The following is an 11,152-nucleotide window of genomic DNA, read 5'->3' as shown; positions in this document are numbered from 1 at the left end:
TATGACTAAACTGAAGGAACACATGGATCACACCCTAGTGTCGGGAGCGTAAGGCTTGATGAACACAGGGAGCTGGTTGCCGTTCTCAGGTTCGCCTTTGACTGTCGGTCGTGTTACCACAGCAGACTTCTTCGAGATTTCCTTTGCGGGCACAGCGAGTGTGAACTCGAATGCGCGAACGAGAACGAACAGAATTGCTTTCATCCTAGATATGTGACTTGAGTGACCATCTCCTGCTTGGGGAAGGGATCACGTACTCAACAAGAGAGAAACGATATCCGATGCAGGCTCGCGGACCACCAAGGAAGGTGAGCATGTGTCCCCACACACCAGGATTATGTGAAAAGGCTTCTGGCATCGTTCCTGGCTCCAACCATCGCTCCGGTCTGTGCAGAGTGGTCAGGGCGAGGCGTATAGTCAACCAGGGAGGTTACTCACTTGAATTCATGGGCATCATTGCCCCATATATGGCTGGCGTGATTGATACCTGCGATAGGAATATGGATGAAATCACCCCTGTTGACTCTGCATGCCGCATAGTGTAAGCTCGATGTACGTTGTCACGAAACAGGACGTATTACCGAATTTCGCAATGCATATTTCCATACTTGTCCACATAAGGCTCCTTTACCGGAATCACATCGTCTTTCATCGCTACCCTCGTTGTCACCCCCACAGGCGCGTGTATGCGCATGGCCTCTCGTATCACGGCATCCAGATATGGTAGAACGTCCAGCTCGTCCATAGAGGGTGTGTCCGTAGGAACAGAGAGAAGCTCCTCACGTAGCTTCTGTTGCACATTCTGGGCCTGGGTCAGCGAGAAAAGCACCCAAGACGTGCCGGTGGACGTCGTTTCGTGGCCGGCGACCATGAAAGTTGGTATTTCTGCCCATGAACAATTGATAAGACGGAGCGCGGCAGGAGAGAGCAAACGGTAAAGCGCGTACGGGAGAGGATTTCATGGTCGCTAAGGCGCTGATCTTCCGGTACGTCGACCGCCATATTGGCCTTGACGAGGAGGCTAAGCAGATCCCGTCCTATTCAGATAGCTTCAAGCCGCCATTTAAGAGAAACCAGCAGGCGGATTTACCTTGCACGTCGCTTTTCTCAATATATGCACCTTGCTTCTCGGCGCGAAGTGCTGCTTTCCTTTCGGATATGAGACCATAGCCAATGCGCTTCATCGTATTCTGGGAAAATTCCACGTGTCGATCCCGTGCTGTACGCTGCCAGACGAACTTAGCTAAGGCAGTATGAGGATGAATTGACATGACCGACCACCCAGCGCAGAGGTGGAATGCGAGCTTGAAGGATCGTCCAGAGTCGTGTGCCACCCGTCGCCTTGAGCATGGTGGTCATTGCCTGGTTGAGCTCGTTGGTTTTCCCGCCGTCAAGGGAGTTGAACTGGTAATTGAATCCCGCGAGCCCGATGATGTCCAACGTCGCTCGGTTGAGCCATGAGAGGGCATCTAGCCTCACAGGCTTTTCGCTGCTGGCGCTTTGCACCTCGGTCAGCCACGCATCCCTCAGTTGCGTTGCCTTTTCAAGAAAGATGACGGTGAGGTCACGAATCTGCGCAGGTCCGAACGCGGGATTCATGACACGCCGCTGACGACGGTGAGCCTCGCCTTCAGCCACGAGCAGGCCCTCGCCGAGGATTCGGCTGAGGTTATAGCGCGCAAATGCTGGTTTCTGGTAGTCCGCGGAGTGGGTCAGGACGTGGTTAAGTGCGCGGGGATCCGCTGTACAAAGTCGGTCCCGCTGTGCAAAATGAATCAGCATTGCTCCGCGTCAATGCAACTGGACTCCGCTTACGTTGAAGAACCCGCTGATCTTGAAGGTCGTTCCGTACTGCTGTAGCCAGCTGGCTTGCACAGATCCTGGATCATCTGCGAATAACTGGGCTAAGTTGCCGAGGAGCCAGCTCGGGCTCGCCGGACCTTGCAGCTTCCGCAGAGGGGAGCGTGCGCGTTCCCATAGGATCGAAAGGGCTTGCCATGTCGCATATACAGCGATGGTGGCGCCTACACTATAGAGGATCATTGCTGGTGTCATCCTTGGCAGTCTTAAGCTCGTTGGTCTGGTATAACGGCCTGGGACGTGAGTACCGCGAGCTTATATACAACCTTCATCGTATTAGCCGCGATCCGCGATGAATTTCCGGGCGGGAGACTCGCCCGTGCGAATAGCCGTTTAGCCGTGAACAAGACGCATAGACAACGGGAGAGTATGAAGCTTCAAGGAAAATTTCCCCCTAATCCGTGAACAGCACCAACTTGTCCTTTAGCAATCTGTTTAATGTGTGCAATATCATGCTGGTAAATATGGGTGAGTAAGGAGTAGGTGCAGCACTGAGCAGCGGGTCCGTCCTGATAGCGATGGTTCGAAACGTGCATGTCAATGCTCAGCAGAATACCCAATGAAACTTGTTTAGCACCGATTCGTATGAGTCAATCACCGCCCATGTGCAGATGCTCTCGCTGTTTCTGAGTGTTCGTTTGCAAAGCTTCCGACTGGCGAGGATAAGTAAAACCACAACTGTCAGTCAGTGTCAGTGTCAGTGTCTACAATCTAGCATGTCGAAAATACGATCACCTGACACCCACGCGACGCGTCTCCGGTGGCAACGGTCCGAGCTGCCGAGCTCTAGCGTTCGACTTTGTCTCTTTGTCTGCATGAATCTTCGAGCTTCAAGCTTCACTCTGCTACTGCTGCATCACGATGTGCTATCCACATCCTGTCGTCGTTTGCCCGAACGGACTTGCATTATTAATGCGGATCTCCGCGGCACGCGGTCCTCCTTCTTTTCTCCGCTAGAAATGGAATCACCCACTTAAGCCCGACGTTTCATCGTCTTAAGGGAAAATACCACCCTTTACCCCGCTCCCTACCGTATGAAAGCGGCAAAAATGTTCATGCAAGGGTTCCGGGCCTACTACGCCGCCTTTATCGCGGCTTTGATTCACGGGGTGCACAGTGGGTACATCGACGCCCCTCATGTGCCTCTGGCGAAACTGCAGACCACCGTGCAGGATCCATGGCAATGGTGGTAGGTGTCCTCGCCTTGCACAGTCGAGTTGGAACATAGAAAGATAGGCTCGTTTTCACAGGTACTTCGATCTCCTCTCCAACGAAGGGACCGCGCTTCAGATCGTATACTTCTCTGGATACGGTTTCGGACCACTGTCTCCCGTTCCGTTCTACATACAAGTCAGCGCGACCCTACCAAATGGAACTTCTCTGGTTACTCTTGGGCTTGCCTCGGGATATGGGTCCGTTAGTCAGTCCGTGGGCGATTACAGCAACGGAGCATGGCCTGGACTGGGTGGATGGAACTCAACGGCTTCGCAATACACTGTTCGGTTCGAAGACGGGCTTGGGTATGTGAGCGGGAACCTGACGTTGGATATGACAACCCCGCCGCATTACCCCTGCGACGAGTATGTACCTCTTACGCAATGTCACTGTTATGCACTTAACTCACATACGTGGTAGGCCCAATGACCCATCTTTCAGTACCACTGTTGCACCCAACCTAGTTGGCCCGTGGCTCGGGTGGTCGAATGCAGTACCCGTTAGTCTTTTTCGACCCGAATTATCGTTCGTTCATAGCGTGTCACACAGGGTGCCACTGGGGATGCTCATCTGACAGTTGGGAAGCAAACATACACGTTCTCCGGCAACGGTATGTACCAACTCCTCGCAATGTATAGAACTAACGAGTGATTGGAACAGGATACCACGACTCCAACTTTGGCATGAAGCAGCTCAGCGAGAACACCAACCAATGGTACTGGGGCCGGGGCGCTGTCGGGCCTTACACCTTCGTGTATTTCGCGTACTTGCCCAAAGGCTCCTCCGTCCCTGCTTCGGATCCGAACACATGGTACACCTCGGGCTTCCTCTCCAAGGACGGCACGAAGATCGTCAACTTCTGTAGTGTCGAGCAAAACGGCGCCGAACATACGCAGCAACACATCACCCTCGAGACTCGAGGCAAGATATGGACCGAGCTGCCTTTGCTGGTTGGCACGCCCGATGATTCGGAAGTGGGTGTGGTCGTGACTTATACCATCAACGGCGAGGACTATGTCTTCAACATGAGCTCGTCAGTAATTGTTTCATCCCCCGCTTAAATTTCGACGCTCACTAGTGCTCCCTAGAATGGCCGTATCGCTCGCGGGCGGCCCGATATTGCCGTACGCACGATGGACCTCAAGTATTCAAGGTGGCAAAGTAGGAGAGGATCCTGCGACAGGATATGGTAACTTCGAGATCCTCAATTACGGAGATGACTAGAGGACTGTTTACATCGTAAACACCACGGATCACCGTTTAGCATGATATTATTACACATACATAACCATGGATAATGTTACAATGCGGAAGCAGAAGCAGAAGCAGAAGCGAAAGACGGCAAATCCTTACCATTGATAAACGTTACAACACCTATATCCTTGTGATAAAAATAATATGTCCATGATAAGTCTATATAAATATTGCGCGTGCGTGAGGGGCGTCTCTTATATCGCGTAAGCAGGAGCAGGTATGCGTTGCACGTCTTCAAGGTTCTGATCCGCACGCGCATCCTGTAGACGCTCGCGATCCGGCATGGCCATCCGCGCCCGGCATCGCACAAGGCGGAGCTTGGTGCGCTTGATCCCTGGAAACGCACTGCTTCAGTACGCGGTACGATGAGTGATGTTCGGGCTTACAAGTAGCGATGGTGGACCGATCCTCGTCCATGAACGGATTGCCAGATTGCAGAAGATCGTCCTTCAGGGTGTAGAGGCACCATAGAGATTCCTCGTATAACTTCTCGGACTCGTCAGGTGCTACTTGTTGATCGAGCAGTTCCTTGCGAGCAGCAGTTCGGCTCTGTACGCGGATTTGAGTATACCACGACGATGCACACGTCAGTTGTTGCGTACCAGCATCAAAGCCCTTTCATAGACAAGGGGGTACAGATAGGCGGATGGCCCTTCATGATGTGTCGGCAGCCAAGTCTTGACTAACGCCACTCGATCGGCACATTTCAGGAAGCGATCTTTATACCATGCGAGTGCTATGCGGAACGATCGGGACCATTAATTCGAGCGAACGCACACTCAACTGCAACTTACCCTCATCGAAGCCTTCGCTGGCAGCAAAGGATCCATCAGGATCGCGCATGCGCGCATGTTCCTGGAAGTCGCGCAGCTTGTCGATGCCCTTCTGGGCAAAGGACATGACGAGCATATACACCGCAACCGCCGTGATGGCATTCGACTCCGCCTCTTGGTCCGCAATCTTCCGCCTATTGGCATGGCGTTCTGATTCACCTGATCGAGGTGCGAACTTGTTCGGATCCGGCAACGGCTCTGGGCACAAACGGTCAACATAGAGTTTCTAGTTTAATAAGAACACAAGAAAGCTTACTCTGAGGTATAGCCTTGACATACTCGTATAACTCGTCGGCCCAGTTGGTGAGGACATCAGTCTTCTGCGCAAGCTCTTCGAGACCTTGCAGCAACAAATCTTCTGCGGGGTCTCGTTCTTCTTCTTTGGGCACGTTGAGCTGCGTCCGCCTCGGCGAAGGCGGGAAAACAAACGTGTCCCTAGTGGGAGGTGATGACCTTGGTCCATTGCCGAAGAGCTTTTTCGACGCGAGGTTGAGCGCTCGGGAAAGAGCGTTCGTCGCTGCTCGTGAGGCAGCAGCCGTAGGAGAGGAAGAGAGCGTGCGATAATGTCCAGGAGATTGAGCAGATGGAGGAGGTGGGAAAGTCGTGTTGGCGTTGGTAGACGGGATGTCGATACCGTCTGGTGTCGGTGGCATCGATACCCGTCTGCTATGCAAAGGTACTCGTCGAGCCGAGTTTATTTCTGTGGATAGTAAGTCGGTTATTTCCCTCGAACGCTCTGGCAGTTGTAAGACTTGCCATCGACGGCACGATTGAACTCCACGGCCCTGGTATCGCTAACCAGAACGTACTCCCTCCTGAGCTGACCATCTTCATCAGTCTCGCCGGCGATAATTGAGGCTTCGGTGCTGAACGGTCTAGTATTCGGTCCCGAATCATCGTGTTCTTCCACTGTCGGCAGCTCGACGACGTTCCGTCTCGGCGACGTGTATGGACTCCGCGACAATGGACTAGGGCGAGAAGGCGGGCTTCCAGCAGGCGAATGAGATCCGGGACTGATCCTCCGTGGGATAGCTTGGGGCGTGCTCGTACTGGAGGTCCTCCGGAAATTGAACTTGGACGGAGGGAAGACAGCATGCGGATCCAGAACCTCCGGCGGAATGATCTTGTGGTGTTCAGGCGCTTGCGGCCAAGGCTGGTTCGGCATGCTTGGGTCCGTCCCTTGCGCCTCAAGCTCAGCCTGCCGACTTGGCTCTCTGGATGGTCGCGGGAATTTGCTCTTCGCAAGCGCGGTGCTCTTGAAGAACTCCTCAAACGTTAGTCGCTCCGCGGGCAGCTTCTTCAGCAGGCCCCTGATGAGCTGTTTCACATCGTCGGGTACCCTCTGCACTTCCTCGCCCTTGCCGTCTACGAGTTTCCCGTCCGCGTTTACTTGATATCGAGGATCTTCGTCAGGAAATTTGGGTCCGTTGCGCGACTGCTCAATCTTCTTCTGAAGTTCGATGTGGTTCTGGGCGCGGAAGGGCGGGCGACCGACGGCCATCTCGTACAATACAGCGCCGACGGACCATAGATCGGCTTTTGCGTCATATTTCTCGTACCGGAGAATCTCAGGCGCCATGTACAACCTGCGTCGCGCACGAAGTAAGCAGCCATTCAAGAGATATCAGGGGTGGACTGACGGTGAACCGCAAAGAGTCTCCGCGAGCATCGCGTTGGGAAGCGAGCGAGCGAATCCAAAATCAGCGACCTTCAGGATCGGAACTCCCAGTGGATGTCCTCTGGCGAGCTCTTCGGGAGAGGCGGGATTCAGAAGCAGGTTCTGACCAGTGGCTCAGCACGAAACTTTCAGCGATAAAGCAAACTAAAATCACCTGAGGTTTGATATCACGATGGACAAGGTTACGCGTACGAAGAAACTTGAGCGCGCGCGCTATTGAAGGGTAAGTTAGCTGGGGGGACGCATGCTTGACGGGCTACGCACCGAGCTGCCGTAGGAAGCTCCGTACCACAATCTCATTCAGCCCTCCGGTCCGTGGGTGTGAATAGTACTGAGGAGCCGCTCCAGGTGAAGGGATGTATTCCAATCCCTCCACTCGGCCGCGTTTCTTGATGTAATTGGTCAAGTCGCCTCCGGAGCAGAACTCCATGATCAGGTAGATACGGTACTCTCCACGCTGAAGTGATATATGATGTGAACAATGAATCGAAGCATCCACGGAAATCGGTTGTGCTCACGACGATGTCGAGCAGCTTTGTGATATGACGGTGCGAGAGTGATTTCAAAATGTCTATTTCGCTCTTGAGGTTGTCCAGGAGTTTGGTTGTAAGTCCGTCGCGCTTTATTGTCTTGATCGCTACCTGTTGGTGTGTCTCCTGAAGATCGTGCATTCAGTAACTGCGCATCCAGGTGAGGACCGGGATCGACGGACCCCATGATATCCCTTGTAAACGTCTGCGAAGCTTCCTTTGCCAATGTGGGTAGATATCACGTAGGGAGTTGGAACCTCCTTCTCCTCTGGGCGATCCATCGCGTTCGTGGATGACTTGTCGGACGAGCTCGTCGTACGCTTAGCAGTGGATGTAGCATTGACTGCGGGCATGCAAGTATATACAGTTTGTCGGTGCAGTGGCGATGGGTTTGCGGAGGTCGTGGGCGATGTTCGAACAGGGCGAAACGGTCGAGGGAGGGTGCGCTGGGGTTGATAACGGTCCTGGGGAAGAAGGGGTTGGACAGCGCCAATGACCCCGATCAAGGCGCCTTCGGGACTACACAGCCACACAGGACTGATTAAGCTGTTAGCGCTGATCTCGCCTTTTGTCTCCGACCGCGACTTTGTACTGCTGCGTATATACTTGGCGTTACCATTGCATCGTCCCGACTGCCCACCTACAAACAGCGCTTCCTCCATCCTACAACCAAACCCAGCTTCCGCTGGACGCGCAGCGCGAGACCACATGAAACGCCAGAATAGACTGTTTGGCTGACTCATCTGTCAAGGACAGCCGCTCATGGGAGCGAACCCAGCGCGCGCCGTCCCAACTTCTCATCGTTGACCAAGACATAATGTCGGGCCCCAGGAATCAATGCTATGCCGCTGTCTACTGCTATCTAGGATCACAAGTCATAGATTGAAGCGATTGGCACAGCTTCCTCCCTGACTTGTCCGTCTCGCTTTCACTGTGGAGAGAAATGTAGCCGCAGCGTCGGACGCGCGACAGAGTCGGGGACAATGAAAGTGACGTTCATATACTCGAAGTCGCTGTAGCACGATCGTCAGTATTACCGATGCGCGGTCCCAAGCATTGTGGACGTACTTGATTTTCTGGCTCGAGTTATACGTGACGACAGAAGTGAACTCAGCGATGTCTCCGCCGAGCACCACATCGAGCCCCGATACATGGATAGCTCCAGACGAGACCGACGTAAAAATGTTCTGCGGAGGGCCAATAATTAGCGTGAACATAGTGGTGACCGACGCTGTCTTGTTTGGAGCCGGGTAAGTGATGGTTAAGCTACGCTTGTCGACAACGCCGCTGATATGGTTCTCCGTCGGGAACAGCTAATAAGGGGCGGAGATCAGTTCAACAGCAACGCGTTGGCACGATCGCAACCTACGGCTAAGTAACCGACGGAACCGATGCCAGTGTCCCATTGCACGACAGCAGGGTTGAACGTCTGGTTGTTGATAGCAGGGCCGCCAACGCGGGCCTCGTTGATCTCCATTGCGCCGATACTCAGCCCCTCCTCTTGCCATACGGTATAGTTGCGCTGACTGCCAGAGGTTGCGTAGTCGAATGGAGGACTATAGGCATTGCCGGTCCATGTATGGTTTCCTTCGAGCTTCTTCAGATATTGGACTACGCTCGGCGCGACTAGCGTGTCATGCGACGCAGAGATGATCGCAAGAAGTGGGATGATCGCGGCGTCGCTGTAGTGATTGCTGTTGACTAGAGGAGATGGCATGGGGGCTTCGTCTATGCCGACGAGACCGGCGATTTGAGCGCCGAGGATGCTAAAGTACTGCGTCATGTCATAACCTGTGTCATATGTCAATATGGTAGGCATCCTAATCTCGTATGGAGGAGGAGGGACGCACCGTACGTGCGATCCCATCTAAGGAAACAATGTCAATGGGGCTGTCTTGATACACGGGACGACAACGAGACGCACGGTCCTCCGAGGTTCAGTATCGACGGGTTATAGAGCTGACCTATGCATATCAAATCGTCAACCGAACGTACGAAGCATGCGTTCACTGCGCAACGCACCAATTGTCTTCCATATACCCTTGATCATACGAGCACCATGCTTCTTGACGACACTGTTCGGCGGCCCGTACCGGTTCCATAGCGTAAGGGCGTACAAACTAACGCCCTCGTACGTCGCGCTATTGAACTCCGACTGTTGCAATGAATGCTGAATCAGTAATCGGGCTTGAGGTGGCTGATGAAACCTGCCAAAGTGTCATATTGGTCAAATCTATGGTGGTATTTGGTGAGTGATCATGGAGAAAACGGCTGTCATGGTATTACGTACAGATCCACAGCCTCTCGGGCAAAAATGTCCCCCCTAGGGGTTCATCGTCAATACAATGGACATCTGTATGAGTGGTGAGGTCCTCTCACCAGTACGTCAGATTGTCATCGCCAAGGTTATGGCCAACCTAGAATGTGGCATGGCACACAGTGAGGAGAACGATACCTACGTAGCCTGTTCACGGACCCATGAACTGCATATACATCGCATAAGCCATGCTACCGACAAAACGTGAATAACCAAATTGGAAGGTTCAGTGTGTATGCCTACGGTTCGAATAAACCGGGTACAGATTGTCGTTGTCCCAGCCTCCAACGCGATAACCATCCCCGATAGTGGCGTTGTAGAGAGACTCTTCGATAAGAGAGACAAGACCGGGTTTCAGAAGATGTTTGAACTCTTCAAGGGCGATGATGAACGACGTTCCCACAAAGCCGCGGACGTTGGGATCATAGTCGGTATAAATCTGCGGATAACGAAATAGGCCACAGGTACAGCGGTCGATACAGTGTCGTCACAAACCTGAGGATTGGGAAGCGTGGAAGGATCGGGATCATCTGGAGTACCCTTGAATGTACCGAACCAAATCTTTGTCGGGTCCTTGTACTGTGCAGCAATCCTATGGTAGCCGTGAGAGGAAATTGCGGAGGAGGATGGGGTGTTCTACGCACGCATTCTCAAGCAGGGCCGAAGCCTTAGGTACGTCTCCATCCTCGTTTCGGGCAAGTAGTCCAACGGCATACCAAGCGGTGTATCGAACGGAGTTGAATCTGCACGATCTATTACTTCAGAGCCGGGGGAACTGGATGTGATGTTTGCGAACGTACAGCAGTTCCGACGTGGTGTTGAAGCCCTCGTCGAAATCGGACATAGTCGAGGTAAATAGTTCTCTTTGATTCTTGGAGAGACCATATACGACCGACGAGCTATCATGCTGTGAAGCTGAAGGTCTCACGGAGGCGTGAACGGGCTCGCTGTAGCAAGCCACGGAGCCCAGCGCTGCCAACACCAGGAAACGGAGGGATATCATCCTGGACCAGCGAGTGCGACCCGAACAGAATCGCGTCTGATGGTTAGATCGCGAGGCATTCGAGTGCTATTTATCAGTGTTGATAACTGGGCGAAGCTCATGACGCCTTGGACCGTCCCAGGTGGAAGAGGAAGAGAGAGAAGCGCGTAGGCGGATATGAGCGGACCGGTTCGGCCGAGCTAAATCCGGACGCGATTGTCAATGCTTCGCATGGCATGATTGTTGCAACCGGTCGTGGCGGGATACAGTCCGTATACGAGCTTGTGGAAAGCATTGTACTGGGGTCAGGACAAACGCTGGCGGTATGTGAACTGAATATCGTTGAGTTCTATAATTAACGTTATCAACCACCTTTGCATCGCCACAGCTTCTCCGCGTCCTCCAAGGTCCTTCATCGCAAGGACGTGCCTTTGTATCGCTTCACCGCGATGCCGGCGGCGTGTACGACGTCCTGGTGCACAA

At 53.3% G+C, this 11,152-nt stretch overlaps 4 protein-coding genes across 4 annotated transcripts; 1 reads left to right on the top strand and 3 right to left on the bottom strand.

Annotated features, from left to right (window-relative positions):
- Positions 1-27: 27 nt before the first annotated feature.
- PUNSTDRAFT_59760 (cytochrome P450) lies at positions 28-2,043 on the bottom strand (the record flags this gene model as incomplete). The annotated part of the gene is made up of 8 exons (XM_007379559.1): positions 28-205; positions 258-386; positions 439-525; positions 582-885; positions 948-1,037; positions 1,091-1,226; positions 1,270-1,761; positions 1,807-2,043. The coding sequence occupies 8 exons, from the start codon at positions 2,041-2,043 to the stop codon at positions 28-30; spliced, it is 1,653 nt and encodes a 550-aa protein (XP_007379621.1).
- An 866-nt stretch (positions 2,044-2,909) lies between these two features.
- PUNSTDRAFT_140930 (uncharacterized protein) lies at positions 2,910-4,364 on the top strand (the record flags this gene model as incomplete). Its single annotated transcript, XM_007379558.1, has 6 exons — positions 2,910-3,049; positions 3,111-3,440; positions 3,496-3,574; positions 3,625-3,685; positions 3,736-4,108; positions 4,164-4,364. 6 exons carry the CDS (start codon positions 2,910-2,912, stop codon positions 4,297-4,299), a joined length of 1,119 nt encoding a protein of 372 aa, XP_007379620.1. The 3' UTR covers positions 4,300-4,364.
- On the bottom strand, positions 4,349-7,695 carry PUNSTDRAFT_118108 (kinase-like protein). The gene is made up of 11 exons (XM_007379557.1): positions 7,553-7,695; positions 7,359-7,496; positions 7,105-7,297; positions 6,995-7,053; positions 6,803-6,942; positions 5,919-6,748; positions 5,419-5,862; positions 5,124-5,360; positions 4,932-5,065; positions 4,716-4,878; positions 4,349-4,663 (listed from the first exon to the last, which is right to left on the bottom strand). Exons 1-11 carry the CDS (start codon positions 7,649-7,651, stop codon positions 4,524-4,526), a joined length of 2,577 nt encoding a protein of 858 aa, XP_007379619.1. The 5' UTR covers positions 7,652-7,695; the 3' UTR covers positions 4,349-4,523.
- Positions 7,696-8,563: 868 nt separating this feature from the next.
- On the bottom strand, positions 8,564-10,808 carry PUNSTDRAFT_81236 (uncharacterized protein; the record flags this gene model as incomplete). Its single annotated transcript, XM_007379556.1, has 13 exons — positions 10,488-10,808; positions 10,332-10,430; positions 10,183-10,279; positions 9,931-10,126; positions 9,847-9,878; positions 9,750-9,787; positions 9,661-9,693; positions 9,582-9,603; positions 9,393-9,525; positions 9,295-9,334; positions 9,221-9,237; positions 8,740-9,161; positions 8,564-8,683 (listed from the first exon to the last, which is right to left on the bottom strand). Coding segments are annotated over exons 1-13 (1,452 nt in total), but the record flags the coding sequence as incomplete, so codon positions are not given.
- Positions 10,809-11,152: the final 344 nt, after the last annotated feature.

This window comes from Punctularia strigosozonata (assembly GCF_000264995.1).
Source record: "Punctularia strigosozonata HHB-11173 SS5 unplaced genomic scaffold PUNSTscaffold_1, whole genome shotgun sequence".
Lineage (NCBI taxonomy): Eukaryota > Fungi > Basidiomycota > Agaricomycetes > Corticiales > Punctulariaceae > Punctularia > Punctularia strigosozonata.
Note: the sequence above shows the minus strand (reverse complement) of the source record. Positions and strands in the feature narration are given on the sequence as shown.